This window comes from Oncorhynchus mykiss, chromosome 15 (assembly GCF_057628025.1).
Source record: "Oncorhynchus mykiss isolate SJ-2025 chromosome 15, ASM5762802v1, whole genome shotgun sequence".
In the NCBI taxonomy this organism is placed as follows: Eukaryota; Metazoa; Chordata; class Actinopteri; order Salmoniformes; family Salmonidae; genus Oncorhynchus; species Oncorhynchus mykiss.
The window spans coordinates 14900723-14924273 of record NC_143036.1 but is presented as its reverse complement, the minus strand read 5'-3'; the positions used below and the strand labels follow the sequence as shown (position 1 = coordinate 14924273).

Below are 23551 nucleotides of genomic sequence, written 5' to 3'. Positions count from 1 at the left end.
TAACGTGTTTGTCTTTCCATTTCATGTCAAAATGTTGATGTAACAAATAAAGTGACGAGAATGTATTTAGAGCTCGGCACTTTATAATCTTAAAACCCGCAAATGATTTACCTCTTCATTCAGGGGTTTTAGTTTTGGGATAAACGCAGAAAATACGTTTATAGGTTAACACAGGTTTAGGAGATCTTATACGTTTTGTTCTATGATATCATTAAATTAAAATCACCTTCATGAATTATGAAGCGTTTATTTAAAATTACAAATATGCTTCAAAATTCACAAAAAGACGCCATTTAGTATGGTGCTGCAGCTTGCGACTGGAATGAGCTGTAATCAAGTTTTATCTCAATCTCTTCATTCAAAGACTCAATCATGGACACTCTTACTGACAGCCGTGGCTGCTTTGTGTGCTGTATTATTGTCTCTACCTTCTTTCCCTTTGTGCTGTTTGTGCCCAATAACGTTTATACCATGTTTTGTGCTGCTACCATGCTATGTTGTTGCTTTAGGTCTCTTTTGTCGTGATGTGTGTTTTGTCCTATATTTATTTTTAATCCCAGCCCCCCGTCCCCACAGGGGGCCTTTTGGTAGGCTGTCACTGTAAATATATTTTTTTTAGTTAAATAAAGGTTAAATAAAATAAATATACTATTGCTCTCTAGTTCCAAACCTCGCGAGAGTAGTCGTGCCTTGACGTCATCATAAAATGGCTACTCAATCAAAGGGATTATAAGGTATTGTCATTTTACACACGTTTCTGTGCTTAATTTCTACATTTAATATGTTTCAATGTTATACGTATCCGTGTGATTACGCAACCGAATGCCCGGTTATTTTAAAACTTCCCCACGTAGTTTACCGCGTACTCGTCGCATTTCGAAATAAGAGCCCGTTGTTATTAACGTTAGCGCGCTCATCCTCGATAACCAAGTGGGCCTAACCTAGCTAAACTTCACATTAAGTAAATGGTTTCAAGCTCCGTAATCGTTTATCTGCCCAGTATACAAGAATAGATATTGAATCAATGTCATTGATATAATCATGGTAAAATAAAATGTAGCTGATTTGCGCAGATTCCTGTGGGTGCAGTAAGCCATTGTAAGGTTTCGTGATGAACTTTTATTTTCATAGCGTTAACGTTACTCTGGGATCTACTGTGTTGCTACAGAGTACAATGAGATGAGTGATTCCGTAATGTGTATTCATTTCAATCACTTAATTTTATCCCAACAGAACAACACCTGGTATTTTCAACCAAACAATAACGCTATTATAAAGGGTGAGTATGTGTATTTATGTAAATGTAGCTATAATACTGCTGGGGGAGAGACAAGTAAAGAACCAACAAGAACAACGGCAATAGCTAGATGAATAGATAAAACAAATATTTTGGTAGAGAAAATGTTTTAAATATTCTTGATGAATGCTTGCCACCAATGCTCCTTATAGGACACATCACTGCACTCTACTCCTCTGTAAACTGGTCATCTCTGTATACCAGGCACAAGAACCAGTGGTTGATGCTTATTTATAAAACCCTCTTAAGCCTCACTCCCCCCCCCCCCCCATCTGAGATATCTACTGCAGCCCTCATCCTCCACATACAATGCCCGTTCTGCCAGTCACATTCTGTTAAAGGTCCCCAAAGCACACACATCCCTGGGTCACTCGTCTATTCAGTTCGCTGCAGTTAGCGACTGGAACGAGCTGCAACAAACACTCAAACTGGACAGTTTTATCTCAATCTCTTCATTCAAAGACTCAATCATGGACACTCTTACTGACAGTTGTGGCTGCTTTGTGTGATGTATTGTTGTCTCTACCTTCTTGCTCTTTGTGCTGGTGTCTGTGCCCAATAATGTTTGTACCATGTTTTGTGCTGCTACCATGTTGTGTTGCTGCTTTGCTATGTTGTTGTCTTAGGTCTCTCTTTATGTAGTGTTGTGTTGTCTCTTGTTTTGATGTGTGTTTTGTCCTATATTTTAATTGTATTTATTTTTAATCCCTGGTCCCTGTCCTCGCAGGAGGCATTTCGGTAGGCCGTATTTTAAATAAGAATTTGTTCTTAACTGACTTGCCTAGTTAAATAAACATTTTTAAAATGAAGTGAAACAGTAACATGGGACAAGGTTGTAAAAAGACTGGTAGTAATATATTCAATTAGCATAAAAGAGAAACGCTTTAAATACTGTCAGAGGTTGGCCCTGTCTTAGCCTGCACTGTCAGTGAAAAATTACACACAACCTCCTATGCCATGAAGTTTTATTAGTATAGGTAAAGCACTCATAGTTAAACAACCCCATTTGAAATGAATTATCCTCCAGGCAGTTTGACCCTGGCGTGAAGCAGTGATGTCACAGCAGGCCCACAGCGAGCACCTGTTGGAGCAGCTGCGTTGGCAGCGGGAAAGCAACGTTCTGTGTGACATCACGGTCGTTGTGGGCGACACACTGTTCCGGGCGCACCGTAATGTCCTGGCGGCATTCAGCGGGTTCTTCTCGGCACTGCCTGACAGAGGTCACCGGGTCACGACCCTTAACCCTGAGTTTGTCAGTGAGCAGGCCCTGGACACCCTGCTGAAATACATCTATACTGGAGAACTACACACTAACAGGTCAGTACATAACTACACTGGTGTGTACAAGGCTAATTTAGCAATAGGTGTGGAAACACTATTCACCAAATCAAAAGGTGTGTAAGCTCCCCTATTCACCAATTCCCCTGAATAATATGACTACACCACAATTTTAGTATCACAATAACTATGTATAATACATTATTGTTGTTCATCTGTTGTTATTGCTCTCGTTTATCTGTGGTTGACCATAACAGTGAGGAGTCTGAGGCCGTGCTGAGAGCAGCAGTGTTCCTGGGGATGAGGGAGGCGGAGCGTCTCCTGAAAGACAAAACAGACAGCCAACAGAAGACGAGGATAGAGTCAGCCACACACACCCCCTCCGCTCCCTCACCCTCCTCCCCTCTCTTACCCCCCAGCCCAGAAGTAATCGAACCTCTGTCCTGCCTTTCTGGAGTGGGCTCTGTAGAGAAGGATGAGGAGAGGGAAGGAATGAGGGGGGAGGAGGAAGAGAGGGAAGATCCAGAGTACATCCCTCCCTCCCCAAGCCCCCCAACATCCCCCCGGAGAGGAGCCAGGAAGAGGAAGGGAAGAAAGCCCAAGGCCACACCTAGAAACCAGACCTCACCTGAAAACCAAACCTTGCCAAGTAACCAAACATCAGCTAGCCATGACGACATTCCAGATGACGCAAAAGTCACCCAGCCCCAGAGGGGGAGAGGCAGGGGGAGAGGCAGGGGGAGAGGAAGGGGGAGAGGAAGGGGAAGGGATCTGTCGTTAGAAGCATCAGACCCTCAGATCGTCGAGGAGAACCAGACAGACCTCAGCCCATCGTCACTGAAACTTGTCAAGAGGAAGAGGGTGAGTAGTGGAGAGAGGAGAGGAGGAAAGAGAGGGAGGGGCAGAGGAAGAGGGAAACTGAAGGAGAACAGATCAAGCGATGGAGAGGTAAATGAGCGAAATTATGATAAGGGGAAGGCTGGGTTGAAGAACCAACAGGTGAAAGTGAAAGAGAAGCCGGTGTGTGTGGAGTGTAACAATGAGTTCTCTGAGATCAGTAGCCTGAGGAGACACATGAGGATCCATAAAGGAGTGAAACCTTTCCAGTGTCTCTTCTGTTCCAGAGCCTTCACACAGGGAAACCAGCTCAAGATTCACCTCCGCATACACACAGGTGAGATACACACACACACACACATACACACAGGTGAGACACACAAATACACACAGGTGGGACCCTAACTGTCTCTCTGCCTTCCTAGGAGAGAAGCCTTTTGCATGTTCTCAGTGTGACAAGGGTTTTACCCAGAAGTGTCAGTTGGTGGCTCACTGTAGAATGTACCATGGAGAAGAGAAGCCTTACACCTGTGAACAATGTGGGCTGCAGTTCACTACCTCATCTAACTACAAGATCCACAGCAGGTAGGAGGACTGTGTGGAAAGATGGCCTATTTGTGTTTATCTTTTTTTTTTTTAGCTTTTATTTAACCAGGTAGGCCAGTTGAGAACAAGTTCTCATTTACAACTGTGACCTGGCCAAGATAAAGTAAAGCAGTCCGACACAAACACAGAGTTACACATGGGATAAACAAACGTACAGTCAATAACACAATAGAAAAATCTATATACAGTGTGTGCAAATGTAGTAAGATTAGGGAGGTAAGACAATAAATAGGCCATTGTGGTGAAATAATTATAATTTAGCATAAACAGTGGAGTGATGGATGTGCAGAAGATGATGTGCAAGTAGAGATACTGGGGTGCAAAGGAGAAAGAAAAAAAAGAACAATATGGGGATGAGGTAGTTGGGTGGGCTATTTACAGATGGGCTGTGTACAGGTGCAATGATTGGTAAGCTGCTCTGACAGCTGATGCTTAAAGTTAGTGAGGGAGATATAAGTCTCCAGCTTCAGTGTTTTTTGCAATTCATTCCAGTCATTGGCAGCAGAGAACTGGAAGGAAAGGCGGCCAAAGGGGGAGTATGCTTTGGGTATGAACAGTGAAATATACCTGCTCGAGCGCATGCTACAGGTGGGTGTTGCTATGGTGACCATGAGCTGAGATAAGGCGGAGCTTTACCTAGCACAGACTTTTATAGATGACCTGGAGCCAGTGGGTTTGGCGACGAATATGATGCGAGGGCCAGCTAACGAGAGCATATAAGTCGCAGTGGTGGGTAGTATATGGGGCTTTGGTGACAAAACAGATGGCACTGTGATAGACTGCATCCAATTTACTGAGTAGAGTGTTGAAGGCTATTTTTTAAAATTACATCGCCGAAGTCAATGATCGGTAGGATAGTCAGTTTTACGTGGGTATGTTTAGCAGCATAAGTTAAGGAGGCTTTGTTGCGAAATAGGAAGCCGATTCTAGATTCAATTTTGGATTGGAGATGCTTAATGTGAGTCTGGAAGGAGAGTTTACAGTCTAACCAGACACCTAGGTATTTGTAGTTGTCCACATATTCTAAGTCAGAACCGTCCAGAGTAGTGATGCTAGACGGGCAAAGCGGGTGCGGGCAGCGATCGGTTGAAGAGCATGCATTTAGTTTTACTTGCATTTAAGAGCAGTTGGATGCCACGGAAGGAGTGTTGTATGGCATTGAAGCTCGTCAGGAGGTTTGCTAGCACAGTGTCCAAAGAAGGGCCAGAAGTATACAGAATGTAGAAGTCGACCGATTGTGATTTGTCAACGCCGAAACTGATTATTGGAGGACCAAAAAAGGCTGATACCGATTAATCGGTATTTGTAATAATGACAATTACAACGATTACAATTATGGCAGCCCAAACTGCTGCATATACCCTGACTTTGCTTGCACAGAACGCAAGAGAAGTGACACAATTTCCTTAGTTAATATTGCCTGCTAACATGAATTTCTTCTAACTAAATATACAGGTTTAAAAAAATTGTACTTGTGTATTGATTTTTAAGAAGGGCATTGGTGTTTATGGTTCGGTACATTGGTGCAATGACAGTGCTTTTTTGGCAAATGCTCTTATAAAATCATCACCCGTTTGGCGAAGTAGGCTGTGATTCAATGATAAATTAACGGGCACCGCATTGATTATATGCAACGCAGGACAAGCTAGATAAACTAGTAATATCATCGACCATGTGTAGTTAACTAGTGATTATGTTAAGATTGATTGTTTTTTATAAGATAAGTTTAATGCTACCTAGCAACTTACCCTGGCTCCTTGCTGCACTCGCGTAACAGGTGGTCAGCCTACCACGCGGTCTCCTTGGGGAGTGCAATGTAATCGGCGTCCAAAAATGTTGATTACCGATTTGTTATGAAAACTTGAAATCACTCCTAATTAATCGGCCGACTTCCAACAGAATGGTGTCGTCTGCGTAGAAGCGGATCAGAGAATCACCAGCGGCAAGAGCGACATCATTGATGTATACAGAGAAAAGAGTCGGCCCGAGAATTGAACCCTGTGGCACCCCCATAGACTGCCAGAGGTCCGGACAACAGGCCCTCCGATTTGACGCACTGAACTCTATCTGAGAAGTAGTTGATGAATCAGACGAGGCAGTCATTTGAGAAACCAAGGCTGTTGAGTCTGCCGATAAGAATGCGGTGATTGACAGAGTCGAAAGCCTTGGCCAGGTCGATGAATACGGCTGCACAGTATTGTCTTTTATTGATGGCGGTAATGATATTGTTTATGACCTTGAGCGTGGCTGAGGTGCACCCATGACCAGCTCTGAAACCTGATTGCATAGCGGAGAAGGTACAGTGGGATTCGAAATGGTCGGAGATCTGTTTGTCAACTTGGCTTTCGAAGACTTTAGAAAGGCAGGGTAGGATAGATATAGGTCTGTAACAGTTTGGGTCTAGAGTCAGGGCAGGGTAGGATAGATATAGGTCTGTAACAGTTTGGGTCTAGAGGCAGGGCAGGGTAGGATAGATATAGGTCTGTAACAGTCTGGGTCTAGAGGCAGGGCAGGGCAGGATGGATATAGGTCTGTAACAGTTTGGGTCTAGAGGCAGGGTAGGATAGATATAGGTCTGTAACAGTCTGGGTCTAGAGGCAGGGCAGGGTAGGATAGATATAGGTCTGTAACAGTTTGGGTCTAGAGGCAGGGCAGGGTAGGATAGATATAGGTCTGTAACAGTTTGGGTCTAGAGGCAGGGTAGGGTAGGATAGATATAGGTCTGTAACAATTTGTGTCTAGAGGCAGGGCAGGATGGATATAGGTCTGTAACAGTTTGGGTCTAGAGGCAGGGCAGGGTAGGATAGATATAGGTCTGTAACAGTCTGGGTCTAGAGTCTCCCCCTTTTAAGAGGGGGATAACCGCGGCAGCTTTCCAATCTTTAGGGATTCCAGACGATACGAACGAGAGGTTGAACAGGCTAGTAATAGGGGTTGCAACAATTGCGGCGGATAATTTTAGAAAGAGAGGGTCCAGATTGTCTAGCACAGCTGATTTGTAGGGGTCCAGATTTTTCAGCTCTTTCAGAACATCAGCTATCTGGATTTGGGTGAAGGAGAAGTGGGGGAGGCTTGGGCAAGTTGCTGTTGGGGGTGCAGAGCTGTTTGCCGGGGTAGCCAGGTGGAAAGCATGGCCAGCTGTAGAAAAATGCTTTTTTAAATTATCGTAGATGTATTGGTGGTGACAGTGTTTCCTAGCCTCAGTGCAGTGGGCAGCTGGGAGGAGGTGCTCTTATTCGCCATGGACTTTAGTGTCCCAGGACTTTTGGGAGTTTGTGCTACAGGATGCAAATTTCTGTTTGAAAAAGCTAGCCTTTGCTTTCCTAACTGCCTGTGTATATTGGTTCCTAACTTCCCTGAAAAGTTGCATATCGTGGGGGATATTCGATGCTAATGCAGTACGCCACAGGATGTTGTGCTGGTCAAGGGCAGTCAAGTCTGGAGTGAACCAAGGGCTTTATCTGTTCTTAGTTCAACATTTTTCATGCTTATTGAAGATGGTGAGGAAAGCACTTTTTAAAGAATAACCAGGCATCCTCTACTGACAGAATTAGATCAATATCCTTCCAGGATACCCGGGCCAGGTCGATTGGAAAGGCCTGCTCGCTGAAGTGTTTTAGGGAGCGTTTGACAATGATGAGGTGTGGTCGTTTGACCGCAGACCCGTTACGGACGCAGGCAGTGATCGCTGAGATCCTGGTTGAAGACAGCAGAGGTGTATTTAGAGGGCAGGTTGGTCAGGATGATATCTATGAGGGTGTCCGTGTTTACAGATTTAGGGTTGTACCTGGTAGGTTCCTTGATAATTTGTGTGAGATTGAGGGCATCTAGCTTAGATTGTAGGACGGCCGGGGTGTTCAGCATATTCCAGTTTAGGTCACCTAACAGTACGAACTCTGAAGATAAATGGGGGTCAATTAATTCACACATGGTGTCCAGGGTACAGCTGGGGGCTGAGGGGGGTCTATAACAAGCAGCAACACTGAGAGACTTATCTAACTGTGTGTGTGTGTATATAGGAAGCACAGTGGAGAGAAGCCGAATGTGAGTTCATCTATCTAACTGTGTGTGTGTGTGTGTGTCCATATAGGAAGCACAGTGGAGAGAAGCCGTATGTGTGTGAACGGTGTGGGAAGGGTTTTGCCCAGGCCAGCACTCTGACCTATCACATTAGGGTCCACACAGGAGAGAAACCTTACCAATGTGACACCTGTGGGGTGGCCTTCTCCGTCTCTTCTTCTCTCATCACACACAAACGCAAACACACAGGTAACCCACTGAGGCAAGGAGAGTGTAAGTGTGAGAGCGAGCAGGGGTCCCTGTCTTCTCAGACCTGTGGTTGTCTGTGTGTTTTCCAGGTGAAGCGCCACATGAATGTCTGGTGTGTCAGAGGGCCTTCATTACCAAACGAGAACTCAACAAACACTCTCGCATCCACACCGGTGAGTCTTCGTAACGCGCACACGTGAGAACCGACAACGTTGACTTCATCCAAGGGAAAGATCAAATCAAAGTTTTTGGTCACGTGCACTGGATACAGGGTGTAAATGGCACAGTGAAATGCTTAGTTACAAGCTCTCCTCAACCGTGCAATACACATTTATAAAACAAATACAAGTTATAAAAAGTAGTAAAGGAAGAAAATAGTAATGTTTGCAATATATCACAGTAAGAGTATACAGTATAGACTATGGAATGCGCTAAAGTGGGGAGTGACATGGTTGAGCAGCTTAGGTAAATAAATAGTAACAGCAACGGAGTGAGTGAGTGACAAGCGCGAAGTGTCCAGCTGTCAAATCCATCACTGTCTGTTAGTTATTAGTATATCTACTGTGTTCTAGAAGGGTTTCTGCCCTGGAGTGGAGAGAGTGAGGAGGAAACACAGGTTGGAGAGAGTGAGGAGGAAACACAGGTTGGAGAGAGTGAGGAGGAAACAGGTTGGAGAGAGTGAGGAGGAAACAGGTTGGAGAGAGTGAGGAGGAAACACAGGTTGGAGAGAGTGAGGAGGAAACACAGGTTGGAGAGAGTGAGGAGGAAACACAGGTTGGAGAGAGTGAGGAGGAAACACAGATTGGAGAGAGTGAGGAGGAAACACAGGTTGGAGAGAGTGAGGAGGAAACAGGTTGGAGAGAGTGAGGAGGAAACACAGGTTGGAGAGAGTGAGGAGGAAACAGGTTGGAGAGAGTGAGGAGGAAACACAGGTTGGAGAGAGTGAGGAGGAAACACAGGTTGGAGAGAGTGAGGAGGAAACAGGTTGGAGAGAGTGAGGAGGAAACAGGTTGGAGAGAGTGAGGAGGAAACACAGGTTGGAGAGGGTGAGGAGAGGAGAGAGAGGTGTAGGTATTTAACAGGATGAAGAAGGAGGGATAGACTGATAAAGGAGCTTATTTTGAGATTAAAGATATGGCCCTTTGCTTTTCATGACTGTGACTTGACCAGGAAAGACTCCTGGCCCTAGTTGTAGAGAATGAGGGGATATGTGCGGTGTGTGTAGGTGGAGATCCAGCTGTTAAGCAGCGTGTGACATGTGAGCTGTGTGGAAACACCTACGCTGGCATGAGCAGCCTGAAGAAACACCAAGAGAGACAACACTTAGGTGAGATTCTGTCTGTGTCTTCTATCTCTTTTACCATCTACACTGCCTTGTAAAATTATTCTTGATTTTATTGTGTTACAAAGTGGGATTAAAAAATAAATACATTGTCCAAAATCTACACAATACTTTTGTTTTAAAAAAATGATCTAAAAATGTAATTGCTAAAATATAGTATTCGCTTCTTGACTGAAGGAGCTGAATACATACATGTTAGAAGCACATTTGGCAGCGAGAGATATTGCCCCGTGAAGAAATCCAAGGGTTCTGAAAACATTTTCAAGGCACTATACAGAGCATTCAGAAAGTATTCAGACCTTTTCCACATGTTGTTACGTTACAGCCTTATTCTAAAATGGAAGGACAACCATCTCTGCAGAACTCCACCAATCAGGCCTTTATGGTAGTGGCCAGAAGGAAGCCACTCTTCAGTAAAAGTCACATGACAGCCCACTTTGAGTTTGCCAAAAGGCACATGAAGGACTCTCAGAACATGAGAAACAAGATGCTCTGGGCTGATGAAACGAAGATTGAACTCTTTCGCCTGAATGCCAAGCGTCACGTCTGGAGAAAACATGGCACCATCTCTACGGCTATACATGCTGTGTGGATGTTTTTCAGCGGCAGGGAATGGGAGACTAGTCAGGATCGAGGGAAAGAGAGATCCTTGATGAAAACCTGCTTCAGAGCGTTCAGGACCTCAGACTGGGTGCGACGGTTCACATTCCAACAGGAAAATGACCCTAAGCTCACAGCCAAGACAACACAGGAGTGGCTTTGGGACAAGTCTCTGAATGTCCTTGAGTGGCCCAGCCAGAGCCCAGACATGAACCCGATTGATCATCTCTGGAGAGACCTGAAAATAGCTGTACAGCGACACTCCCCATCCAACCTGACAGCGCTTGAGAGGATCTGCAGAGAAGAATGGGAGAAACTGCCCAAATACAGGTGTGCCAAGCTTGTAGCGTCATACCCAAGAAGACTCAAGGCTGTAATCGCTGCAAAATGTCATTCAACAAAGTACTGAGTAAAGGGTGTGAATACTTATGTAAATGTAAAATTTGGGGGGGGGGTTAACAAAAGGGGGAGGTGTCTGAATACTTTCCAAATGCACTGTATCTATGTTATAAAGGTTTTGTATCATTTCAGCTAGTAGTTTTGAAAGTAGTGCTCACGAGCCAAAACAGGCCCCTGAAAATGGTTTACTATTGTGTACGTCATCCATTTTGTATGATATGCTACGTTCTGCAATTCGCATGATATGTTACGGATTCCAACGCGTACAATATGTTACAAGTTTGTAAGTGCTTAAGATTTCGTTCAATCTCTTTAACGTGTGTGTGTGTGTGTGTGTGTGTGTGTGTGTGTGTGTGTGTGTGTGTGTGTGTTCTCCAGTGGATGTTCCAGAAGGTGCTCTCCACCACAACATTCCTATTGATCACCAGGGAATGATCTCCCGCGATGCGCCCAGCCCTGTGCCTGAGGAACCAGACAACTCAGACCCCGAGGAACCAGACAACCTTGAGCCCGCGACACCTAACTTGAGCCCTAACCCTCTCTGTGTTCTAGTGGAGCAGCTGCATACATCTTCCCTCTCCTTCTCTTCCCCAGTCTCCCCCGCCGAAAATATAGAGCAGATCATCATCATTAGAACATTGGACAACGACCTCTGCCCTGACCCCTAACCCAGACCCTAACGTTACTCTTTCAGGCCTGGAGTCAGCCCGCCGATTCGATTAGATCACATATGATTCAGCTGTAGTCAGATATAGAACTGTGTGAATAGTGGCGATGTTAATATGTCATGTAATTCTCTCCATCTCAGATCTAAAAGTATTTTATTTTTCTGGTGTGTTTTTAATTGCTGTATATAGTTAAGTGAGATAGTCACTGAGGACCTACCCCACAGAAGAGCCAGGCTCACCGTATGCTGGCTTGCATTTCTCTGATGGTTCTCTGTTCATTGTTCTGGTTTTAAACCCACGTCTCAGTAACATGGGGCTTATGTATAAGCTAGAGGTTATGTTGAGATAGGATGGATATTTATGAAAAGTCTACATTTTTTTTCTTCAAATAAACAGCTTTATTCTTTATTCTGAGGAATAAATATCTGAAATCTCTGGGCTTTCTCATCCTTTCTACAACATTTCAGTATCTTTATAGATGCACCACTAGGATGCAATTTCACCTTTGAACCTTTTCCATCATTGCGGATTAAAGAGTTAACGTTTTTAAATAGTGTTGATTTTTAAAAAACAATTTCAGAGAATTAATTCTAATGAATGTTGGCGCACGTTCTCCCCTTGCATTTTGGTTTTCCCAGCGCATCTTTTGCCATAGGAACGTAAACATTTTATTCTCGTCCTAGGCCTGGTTTTGTTATATTCGCAGCTAGCCTAGTTTCTCTTCTATGGGTATTACAGAAGTTTGTTTACTAATCTGTCTGCCAAGAAAAATAACTACCAGCCAATGGAACATTTTAGAATTCCTGCATGAGACGGAGGGGAAGACGGGGTAGGTTCGCAGCATCATGCACAGTTCATTTTCTACTTGTACTGGTGTTCACTTTTCCTTCACAAATGAGCATAAACAACCCCAGCCTGTCTCTGCATTCCGTTTGGACATCACACTCACTCTGTCCAGACCCCTCTGAGACAACGACTCAGTTAAAGGTAGCTAGGTCATGTTTACTGTTGAGACAATACATAGCTTGCATTGGCTGCATTCTAACAAAAGTCTCAAGTGGGAACCTCTTCATCTGCGCTGAGAAGTGAGTGAATAGGATAGGTGAACGCATGGAAGCACAGGGATATCATGTTTTCACCTGTCTAGTTCTCTGATCATTGCAGGTAGAGGAAGTCGAGATATTGAGATGCACACGTGTGTTGTTGATTGACAGGTCTGGACTTGAGGTACAACTGCATCACCGACGCTGACCTCGAGGTACTGTTCACATATATTGGAGGTTGATGAGAACACAGGTGGGTGTGTATTAACCTGTGTGCTATTTGTGTCAGGAGAATGTGCGTCTGCGCTCTCTGGACCTGACATTCAGACAGATGAATACATCACCAAGAGTTTGACTGTATGTATTTATACATTAATTATAAACACTGGAGTAGCTAAAGTGCCTTCAGAAAGTATTCATACCCCTTGACTTATGCCACATTTTCTTGTGTTACAGCCTGAATTCAAAATGGATTAAATAAATTCAAAAATCTCACCCATCTACACACAATGCCACAAAGTGAAAACATGTTTTTAGAAATAGTTGTACATTTATTGAAAATGAAATGCAGAAATGTCTGATTTTCATAAAGCATTCACACCCCTGAGTCAATCCTTTGTAGAAGCTCCTTTGGCAGTGATTAAAGCTATGAGTGTTTCTGGGTAAGTATCTAAGGGCTTTGCACACCTGGATCGTAACTGGAACAAAATATAAACGCAACATGCAACCATTTCTACGATTTCACTGAGTTACAGTTCATAGAAGGAAATGAGTCAATTAAAATACATTCATTAGGCCCTCATCAATGAATTTCAAATGACTGGGCAGGGGCGAAGCCATGGGAGGGCATAGGCCCACCCAGTGGCGATGTTAGCATGTAAATCTTGGTGGGGCAAACAACAAAAAAATGTGGGATGCATGCCAGCAAAAAAAAGATAAACGTCATATAACACTATTTGACGCATTAAATAAGCTTTTAATTGGACACATCAAATAACACAATTCTATTATAGAATGCTGTGTGTGCTGAGTTTGTACGTGCAAGCCAAGCACCACCACTACTAACGTGTGTTTACAATACCATGTTGGTGAAAATAGACCAAATTATTAGGGTGAGGCACATGGGCTACTAATGGCTTACTACACAACATACACTTAGTATTACCTTCTTAGCTACAGTATACATTTCTCCCTGGCATATTTCATCATTTATGCAGCAGCATACAAGACATTTTTGGACTCATCTTGTGAAGGTGGCGCAGCGGTCCTATGTGGGCAAATTTTGCCATCAAACTTTGTCATCAAAGTCTGACATTCTCTGGATTTATGGTGGTAACACAGCCACTCTATTGAATAGCAGGCTAATGTTAGTGGTTTCTTGAATAGCAGGCTAATGTTAGTGGTTTCTTATCCAATGAATAGCAGGCTAATGTTAGTGGTTTCTTATCCAATGAATAGCAGGCTAATGTTAGTGGTTTCTTATCCAATGAATAGCAGGCTAATGTTAGTGGTTTCTTATCCAATGAATAGCAGGCTAATGTTAGTGGTTTCTTATCCAATGAATAGCAGGCTAATGTTAGTGGTTTCTTATCCATGAATAGCAGGCTAATGTTAGTGGTTTCTTATCCAATGAATAGCAGGCTAATGTTAGTGGTTTCTTATCCAATGAATAGCAGGCTAATGTCAGTGGTTTCTTATCCAATGAATAGCAGGCTAATGTTAGTGGTTTCTTATCCATGAATAGCAGGCTAATGTTAGTGGTTTCTTATCCATGAATAGCAGGCTAATGTTAGTGGTTTCTTATCCATGAATAGCAGGCTAATTGTCAGTGTCTCCTGACCCCTCCTGTCTCAGCCTCCAGTATTTATGCTGCAGTAGTTTATGTGTCGGGGGGGCTAGGGTCAGTTTGTTATATCTGGAGTACTTCTCCTGTCCTATTCGGTATCCTGTGTGAATTTAAGTGTGCTCTCTCTAATTCTCTCTTTCTCTCTTTCTTTCTCTCTCTCGGAGGACCTGAGCCCTAGGACCATGCCTCAGGACTACCTGACATGATGACTCCTTGCTGTCCCCAGTCCACCTGGCCATGCTGCTGCTCCAGTTTCAACTGTTCTGCCTTATTATTATTGGACTATGCTGGTCATTTATGAACATTTGAACATCTTGGCCATGTTCTGTTATAATCTCCACCCGGCACAGCCAGAAGAGGACTGGCCACCCCACATAGCCTGGTTCCTCTCTAGGTTTCTTCCTAGGTTTTGGCCTTTCTAGGGAGTTTTTCCTAGCCACCGTGCTTCTACACCTGCATTGCTTGCTGTTTGGGGTTTTAGGCTGGGTTTCTGTACAGCACTTTGAGATATCAGCTGATTTACGAAGGGCTATATAAATACATTTGATTTGATTTAATGTTAGTGGTTTCATATCCAATGAATAGCAGGCTAATGTTAGTGGTTTCTTATCCAATGAATAGCAGGCTAATGTTAGTGGTTTCTTATCCAATGAATAGCAGGCTAATGTTAGTGGTTTCTTATCCAATGAATAGCAGGCCAATGTTAGTGGTTTCTTATCCAATGAATAGCAGGCTAATGTTAGTGGTTTCTTATCCAATGAATAGCAGGCTAATGTTAGTGGTTTCTTATCCAATGAATAGCAGGCTAATGTTAGTGGTTTCTTATCCAATGAATAGCAGGCTAATGTTAGTGGTTTCTTATCCAATGAATAGCAGGCTAATGTTAGTGGTTTCTTATCCAATGAATAGCAGGCTAATGTTAGTGGTTTCTTATCCAATGAATAGCAGGCTAATGTTAGTGGTTTCTTATCCAATGAATAGCAGGCTAATGTTAGTGGTTTCTCATCCAATGAATAGCAGGCTAATGTTAGTGGTTTCTTATCCAATGAATAGCAGGCTAATGTTAGTGGTTTCTTATCCAATGAATAGCAGGCTAATGTTAGTGGTTTCTTATCCAATGAATAGCAGGCCAATGTTAGTGGTTTCTTATCCAATGAATAGCAGGCTAATGTTAGTGGTTTCTTATCCAATGAATAGCAGGCTAATGTTAGTGGTTTCTTATCCAATGAATAGCAGGCTAATGTTAGTGGTTTCTTATCCAATGAATAGCAGGCTAATGTTAGTGGTTTCTCATCCAATGAATAGCAGGCTAATGTTAGTGGTTTCTTATCCAATGAATAGCAGGCTAATGTTAGTGGTTTCTTATCCAATGAATAGCAGGCTAATGTTAGTGGTTTCTTATCCAATGAATAGCAGGCCAATGTTAGTGGTTTCTCATCCAATGAATAGCAGGCTAATGTTAGTGGTTTCTTATCCAATGAATAGCAGGCTAATGTTAGTGGTTTCTTATCCAATGAATAGCAGGCTAATGTTAGTGGTTTCTCATCCAATGAATAGCAGGCTAATGTTAGTGGTTTCTTATCCAATGAATAGCAGGCTAATGTTAGTGGTTTCTTATCCAATGAATAGCAGGCTAATGTTAGTGGTTTCTTATCCAATGAATAGCAGGCTAATGTTAGTGGTTTCTTATCCAATGAATAGCAGGCTAATGTTAGTGGTTTCTTATCCAATGAATAGCAGGCTAATGTTAGTGGTTTCTTTGCAACGCTTGCAGTAAGCCTCCTATTCCTTCCAAACCACTCATTGTTGAATTTGTGATTTCCAACTTTTTGTGTAATCTTTATGTACAATGGCCGATGGGCACCGATACATTTTATCTGTAATTTCTCATAATTATTTATCTTCATATGACAAGGATTAAAAAGGATTTCCCAGTAGATTGTGGACTTGATGACAACTGATGATCACTGCTAGCTAAGACTTTGAAAGTAAGATATTGATCAGTCCAATCAAAGCTACTGTTGATATAACGTGATTTAATGTCGTTCTATCTGTGGCCAATGACATTGAGCCTTCTTGGATGGGCACTTCTAATATAACTCTATGGCAAAATTTTCGAGCTCTAACTTTAGAATTGCGGATGACGTACTGTACCATGAGTGACAGAAAACTAAGACAATCATGACAAAAAAATGAGCCAATCAGGCGCAACACTGTATTTTCTGCTGGCTAGCCCCACCACCACAGAAAGCACTGAGCTAGGCTGAAACGCCTGCATTTAGGAGCTGCATTCCCCAAGAAAGCAAAAAAGAGACCATGTTTGTATGCGGATTTATTAACTCAATGACATTTATTTTAATTTATTTTTACATTGTTTGCAAACTGATGCCAAAATAACAAGCAAAACAGCCAACCCCATTATTATTTTTTACCTAATAGTGTGGTGCTCAAAACGGGTGGGACTCGGAATGGGACTCGGTGCCCGGAATGACGAATGAATGAATGAATGACCACTGATCAGGGTGTTGTGGCAGAATTTGGGGTGAGCTGTTATAACTTCTCAAGGGATATGTTCTGTGTTGGACTGTGATGTTATGCCTTACCAGGAGTCTGTTAATGTCTGCCCCCTAACAGAAGGCCATTGTGTTCTGGAACTGTTACTTGTATAAAACAATATGATAGTATGATCACCTCCCACTATATAAGGGACATGGAACCATTTACTCTTGGAGCTCCTTCCCTGACTGCGATCAGAGAGGGATCTACAGCTTGCAGCTGGTCGTATTTATTAAAGATTCACTATTATGATGATAATTTAGTCTCTGCCTAATATTTGGATCTAATTTTCCACAACATTTGTTGTCATGACCCGGATGACTTTTTGACCCGTTTCGCTCGGCTTGAACCCAAATCTCTGTGAAGTACTGTCTGTTTTCCAGCTGAGCCTTAATGGTAAAATATCTCCTGTCCTCCTTATCCATGACATTTTGGGGTTCATTTTCCCTTTAAAAATGAATCACTATTATGCAATTAAATTAGTCTCTGCCTAATCTTTAGATTGAATTTTCCACAACAAGGGTTTCATCTGTCTCTCTCTTTTCATCTCTCTGTCTTTAGGAGGAGGCAGCAGGCCAGATGTCAGGTATGTTGGTGGTTATTCAGTGTCTGAGGGAGATGCACCTGGGGAAGATGGGCATGACAGACTGGAGTGGAAAGACCCCCCCCCCCCTATAAGTGCACTCATAATTACTCACACCATACACCCCTCTATTTATCTCCTCTGCTCAGTAACCGTGTCACTCGTGATGGGGCGTAGTGTCTCGCTGAGGTTCTGAAGAATAATAGAACCGTGGAGATTCTGGACCTGGTGTCCAATCACATCGTAGACGATGGTGTCCTCAGCCAGACTATCGCCCTGCCCACCTGGTCCACTTGGACAGGATCCAGCTCCAACATATCCCGCCTGACATCTCCGACCACGCCAGCCTTTTCTCCACTTTAACCACAAGCGGCTGGCCACCGTGTGCCAGGAACTGGGATGCCTACTACGGCGCAGCTACACTCCCTTGTCCTCAGCCACAACCCACTGGACCTCAGTCAGCTACGCTCCCTTGTCCTCAGCCACAACCTACTGGACCTCAGTCAGCTACGCTCCCTTGTCATCAGCCACATCCCACTGGACCTCAGTCAGCTACGCTCCCTTGTCCTCAGCCACAACCCACTGGACCTCAGTCAGCTACGCTCCCTTGTCCTCAGCCACAACCCACTGGACCTCAGTCAGCTACGCTCCCTTGTCCTCAGCCACAACCCACTGGACCTCAGTCAGCTACGCTCCCTTGTCCTCAGCCACAACCCACTGGACCTCAGTCAGCTACGCTCCCTTGTCCTCAGCCACAACCTACTGGACCTCAGTCAGCTACACTCCCTTGTCATCAGCCACATCCCACTGGACCTCAGTCAGCTACGCTCCCTTGTCCTCAGCCACAACCCACTGGACCTCAGTCAGCTACGCTCCCTTGTCCTCAGCCACAACCCACTGGACCTCAGTCAGCTACGCTCCCTTGTCCTCAGCCACAACCTACTGGACCTCAGTCAGCTACGCTCCCTTGTCATCAGCCACATCCCACTGGACCTCAGTCAGCTACGCACCCTTGTCATCAGCCACAACCAACTGGACCTCATCAAAAATCCTACAAAGTGATTTTCTGGATTTTTTTTTCTCATTTTGTCTGTCATAGTTGAAGTGTACCTATGATGAAAATTATAGGCCTCTCTCATCTTTTTTAAGTGGGAGAACTTGCACAATTGGTGGCTGACTAAATACTTTTTTGCCCCACTGTATATGCATGTTAACCATCTACCTGCTCTGCCCAGATTGCTTCCTCTCCTGCGCCACCTGGTGGTTATACAGTTGAATGACAACCCTCTGGTAGACCCTCCCCGCCACGTCTGTCAGTTAGGCCTCAAGGCTGTAATGCTCTACCTAAAGGAGACTGGCCTCGAGCTCCGCAACGCCATACAGCTAATACACAAACACACTTACACGTCTTACATGCAAATAATGGAGTTTTGCCACTCCCCTCATATGATGAGTAGTACCCTTGCCCTAAACCAGAGGTTCCCAAACTTTTTCACTCAGGGCCACCCTTCCAGCATTGGGGAACATCACACGCCCCCTTTGCGTGCATGTGCCACGTCTATTTCTGTGGGCACAAGCACTGTTCATGACACAAACTGTTCACACCCCTTTTATTGGTGGAGAGAATGTTGAGGTTTAAAGGTTATTTCCTGCAATTCTACACATTTTTTTAGGGGGGGGGGGGGGCCCACACATCCCCTGCCGAAACTCGCGACCCCCCCTGCCGAACCTCGCGCCCCTGACAGTTTGAGAACCACTGCCCTAGACCTGAAGATCAGGCTGTAGCGTACTAACTATAACTAACACAATGTTGTGACGCACAGGAGTACAAAGTTCGTCACACACATACATACTGTACATTCTGTTTCTCTGTGGTCGGATCCAGGCGTGATGGCGGGGGCTAAAGGTGCGGAGGGGCCTTGGAATGTTCAGAGAACTTGAGGAGAACAGAAGAGCAAGGGACTGGAGGAGAGAGGGAGAAGAAACTTGCAGTGAAGGAGAAAGATGTACCTGCCAGCAAGACAGATAAACGAGAGGAGCTTATTGTTGTTTTTTCTCTACTTTCAGCCTGCAGACATATTACAGACACACACATAAAGGAGCCAAACTTGTTATTCAAGTACCGGCACATCATGTATTCAAACAATCATCAGCATGTCAGAGTGAAGTCAAAGCCAACAGGTCAGATCAGTAGACTCACACTGTTAGTAGTTTGACAGATGGAATGTTCTTACTTTTCAATCAAAGTCATTTCCAGGGGGATCATGTGCAGAAGGTATTGTGAAGGTGCTTTAATATCATAAGATTATTGTGTGCCTGATCTAAAAATAAAATGTCTATAGCAAAGCCCTTAAATGTGTCGGACCATTATGTCAGCATTCAACTTTTCAAGATATATATCTTTAAAAATACAGAAATACCGCCGGTATGATGCAAAACGCATCATAGGATGCAAAACGCATCATACCGGCTGTATTTTTGTATTTTGAAATATCTTGAAAACTTGATTGCTGACATACAACATGCAAAACATTTTGGGAGTATATCACAATGGACTAGTGAAACAAATACCAAAATATAGCTTTTGGGTGGAGTTTTCCTTTAGCCTTGTACAACGGTGTGTGTGTCTTTGTGTTCTAACCCAGTTCCATTACATCAGTAGCAGTGAGCCAGACTCAGTCCTGCTGTCTGCTCGATTCCACAACTAGCTCTCACAGTCTCACATCGAAATTAGACGTTCATCCATGTTTCTCAAATTTCAAAGTGTTTAATTTTTAAGGTTAGGTTTAAGTTCAGGCATTACCTCAGAACTCTTAATGTTAGGTATTAAAGTTTGGGATAAGGCTTAAAACAAAAATCTTTAAAACAACTTTATATCAATGCAACCTTTGGCACCAGAGGCAGATGCTTAAGGCCATCTGCCAACCGAAACCTACTTGCCCTTCCTGTTGCCCCTAGTGGCCAGTTTCCATGTCACCTCCTGACGTCTTCAGACATCGAATACTGACTTGAATCACGGGTGACCTGGCTGCTCCTCCCCAGCCTCTGGAAAAACACAACCCCATCCCATGTCACGTACACTCTGCTGGGTCAGTATAAACACCTGGGACACGACACAAACACCATAGATACATTTGCTTTTCATGTATTGTGTATTTTAATGTGTATAGACCACTTTCCAGTACACGACACACTGACGTCACACACAGATGCGCGCAACTCTTGGCTACAGTAAGGAAGCCATCGCCATCTACATGAGCAGGCATTTTATCAATCCCACATTGACGGTTTCCACTAGCTTCTATATCCACAAAAAACGATTCCACAGCCACAAAATCAAAATTGGCTACAAAAATATGCTTTTTGGTCTTAATTTAAGCTTTGGGTTAGGCATAAGGTTTGCAGTGTGTTTAAGGTTAAGATTAGGGCTATGTTTAAAATCAAACTTACCCCTGTCCCTTACCCTCCTCCCCCCACCCAGCCCTGGAGAGCTACAGGGTGTGCAGGATTTTGTTCCAGCCCAGCTCTAGCACACATACTATCCAGTCAAGCGAGCAATTGAGTCCAGGAGTGATGTATGGCTGTAACCACTGATCATTCAGATGTTCTAACCTCATTAAAAAACATTATTATAATTTAACCATCAGTAGGACATCATCAGTAGGCTAGGAGATCAATATCTGACCCTGGATCAGTAGGATATCATCAGTAGAACATCATCAGTAGGCTAGGAGATCAATATCTGACCCTGGATCAGTAGGATATCATCAGTAGAACATCATCAGTAGGCTAGGAGATCAATATCTGCCCCTGGATCAGTAGGACATCATCAGTAGGCTATGAGATCAATATCTGACCCTGGATCAGTAGGATATCATCAGTAGAACATCATCAGTAGGCTAGGAGATCAATATCTGACCCTTTAGTGCAGCTCAGCAGCTGCCTGTAGTAAGACGGGTACACAGACAGCACAGATCATACACACAGATACCATTATCAAATACGCTTTCTGACTAGAAGAGGAGCAACAATTCTTTATCAATCTGTGTGCCGAATTTAACAGTGAAATCTTAAAAACGCAGTGGCGCTTCCCCAAAGAAACACAAGTTGCGGGCGTCTTGTCTCTTTTATCGTGACAAACAGAACTTTCTTCGGCATTTAAAGTTTACAATACATAACCTACTTTTTAAACCCAGTTTATCCATGTACTCACCTAACCGCGGAACAGCGTCTGTGGCAGGTGTAGCCTATCTCAGTTTTAAGTAGCATAGAGGCTGTCCTGTTCAGATCTAGGATCAGCTTGCTCTCACCAAACGCTACCTTTAACCATTGTCTCAAAAAATCTCCAAACTGACCTTAGATTAGCATCTAGGTACGACTTCTTTGGATATTCGCTCAGGTGTGCCATCCATCCTGGAAGTGTACTATGGAACTGCTTTATTAAATAAGACAGCTAGCAACATAATAAAGGCAATACTCAAATATATTCTCTCATCTAGGTCAAAAGGTCAAACAGAGAGGGTTGAGTAAGGCTGAGATGTTTGGATTGATCAATGAATATTTTATTAACATTCATATTACAACTTTATTGTTATTATATTACTTATTACTCAAAGAATAGGCAATTAGACTACTCAAAGGAAACCTATGATGAATTTATGTAGCCTACATTTGTACATAAAGGCCACATATTTACTTTATGTAAATATTTCAATGTTTTTAAACTGAAAATATGTTAGGCCTAATGTACAATTAAGGTACATTCAAAAATCTATCTCTGCATTAAAAGGCCAGAATCTATACTATACAAGGAGAATTGATATATCATTTGAATGTGGTTCCAGAGACAAACTGTGCTGTACTTTTGCACAGAGGCCTTCATTGGTAAGGAGGATGGAGACTACAACCATTACCAATACATGGAAATACTCTCTCAGTGAAAGTGTGTGTGAATGTGTGTAGTTATCAGTGTCAGATAATGTTTGGGATAAAGCTGTTGCTCAGCAACTCACTGCCTTCCTGAAGACAAATAATGTATACGAAACGCTCCAGTCTGTCTTTAGACCCCATCATAGTACTGAGACCACACTGATGAAGGTGGTAAAGTACCTTTTAATGGCGTCAGACCAAGGCTCTGCGTCTCTCCTTGTGCTCCTAGACCTGTTTTTGACACCATCGATCACCACATTCTTTTGGAGAGGTTGGAAACCCAAATTGGTCTATGCGGACAAGTTCTTGCCTGGTTTAGATCTTATCTGTCAGAAAGATATCAGTTCGTCTCTGTGGATGGTTTGTCCTCTGAAAAATCAATGGTAAGTTTTGGTGTTCCTCAAGGTTCCGTTTTAGGAACACTTTTGTTTTCAGTATATATGCTAAGTCTTAGCAATGGCTATGCAGATGACACACAGCTGTACACTTAGATTAAACATGGTGAAGTCCCAAAATTGCCTACCCTGAAAGGCTGCGTTTCTGACATAAGGAAGTGGATGGTGGCAAATGTTGTACTTTTAAACTCAGACAAAACAGAGATGCTAGTTCTAGGTCCCAAGAAACAAAGAGATCTTCTGTTTGATCTGAAAATGTATCTCAATGGTTTTACAGTCTACTCAAATAAAACAATGAAGGTCCTCGGTGTTACTCTGGAGCCTGATCTCTCTTTTGACTAATGTAAAACATATTTCAAGAGCAGCTTTATTCCATTGTCATAACATTGCAAAAAATCTGAACCTTTTTGTCTAAAAATGTTGCTGAAAAACTAATCTATGCTTTTGTCACTTCGAGATTAGACTACTGCAATGCTCTACTCCCCGTCTACCTGGATAAAGCACTAAATGCATTTCAGCTAGTGCTAAATACGGTTGCTGGAATCATGACTAGAACCTCAAAATTAGAACATATTACCTCAGTGCTAGCCTCTCTACACTGGCTTCCTGATTACATTTTTTTTTAAATCCTGGCCTCCTCTTCATCTCGTAGAAACTGGTGAAGATGATCCACCTCCTCCCTAATCTGTATCTTTGTTTGCTGGGCCTGTGCTCTGGAGACAGTGAAAGGAATGGTAGTTATTATCAGGTAATCCCAGGCATCTACAGTATGTAGAGATCACAGAATTCTCTCCTCACTCAATATCCTTACATTGATGTGAAAAGTGAGTCACCCAGTAAGTATTTGGTTTTCAATATACTTAAGTATCAAAATATACATTTAATTGCTAAAATATACTTAAG

At 43.2% G+C, this 23551-nt stretch overlaps 2 protein-coding genes across 6 annotated transcripts; both read left to right on the top strand.

Moving 5' to 3' along the window:
• Positions 1–466: 466 nt before the first annotated feature.
• LOC110489642 (uncharacterized) lies at positions 467–11727 on the top strand. 5 transcript variants are annotated; one of them, XM_036943797.2, is made up of 9 exons: positions 467–734; positions 1234–1279; positions 2325–2614; positions 2833–3749; positions 3838–3997; positions 8109–8287; positions 8377–8460; positions 9513–9614; positions 11007–11727. In XM_036943797.2, exons 3-9 carry the CDS (start codon positions 2352–2354, stop codon positions 11294–11296), a joined length of 1995 nt encoding a protein of 664 aa, XP_036799692.1. In that variant the 5' UTR covers positions 467–734; positions 1234–1279; positions 2325–2351; the 3' UTR covers positions 11297–11727. The 5 variants fall into 5 exon arrangements, 3 of the variants coding, with proteins under 3 accessions (XP_036799692.1, XP_090055462.1, XP_036799693.1); XM_036943798.2 differs by lacking the exon at positions 467–734 and adding an exon at positions 912–1098; XR_016486560.1 differs by lacking the exon at positions 8109–8287.
• Positions 11728–16445: 4718 nt separating this feature from the next.
• LOC149977402 (uncharacterized) lies at positions 16446–19900 on the top strand. The gene is made up of 2 exons (XM_090199337.1): positions 16446–16727; positions 17303–19900. The coding sequence occupies exon 2, from the start codon at positions 17724–17726 to the stop codon at positions 18384–18386; it is 663 nt and encodes a 220-aa protein (XP_090055463.1). The 5' UTR covers positions 16446–16727; positions 17303–17723; the 3' UTR covers positions 18387–19900.
• Positions 19901–23551: the final 3651 nt, after the last annotated feature.

What these genes read in the sequence shown, in the direction of transcription:
- LOC110489642 (XM_036943797.2), top strand. Translation starts at nt 2,352, where the DNA reads ATGTCACAGCAGGCCCACAGCGAGCACCTGTTGGAGCAGCTGCGTTGG. An exon ending in ACACTCTCGCATCCACACCG is followed by an intron (nt 8,461 to 9,512) that starts GTGAGTCTTCGT and finishes CGGTGTGTGTAG; the next exon opens with GTGGAGATCCAGCTGTTAAG. An exon ending in CCAAGAGAGACAACACTTAG is followed by an intron (nt 9,615 to 11,006) that starts GTGAGATTCTGT and finishes TGTGTTCTCCAG; the next exon opens with TGGATGTTCCAGAAGGTGCT.
- LOC149977402 (XM_090199337.1), top strand. Translation starts at nt 17,724, where the DNA reads ATGCCTACTACGGCGCAGCTACACTCCCTTGTCCTCAGCCACAACCCA.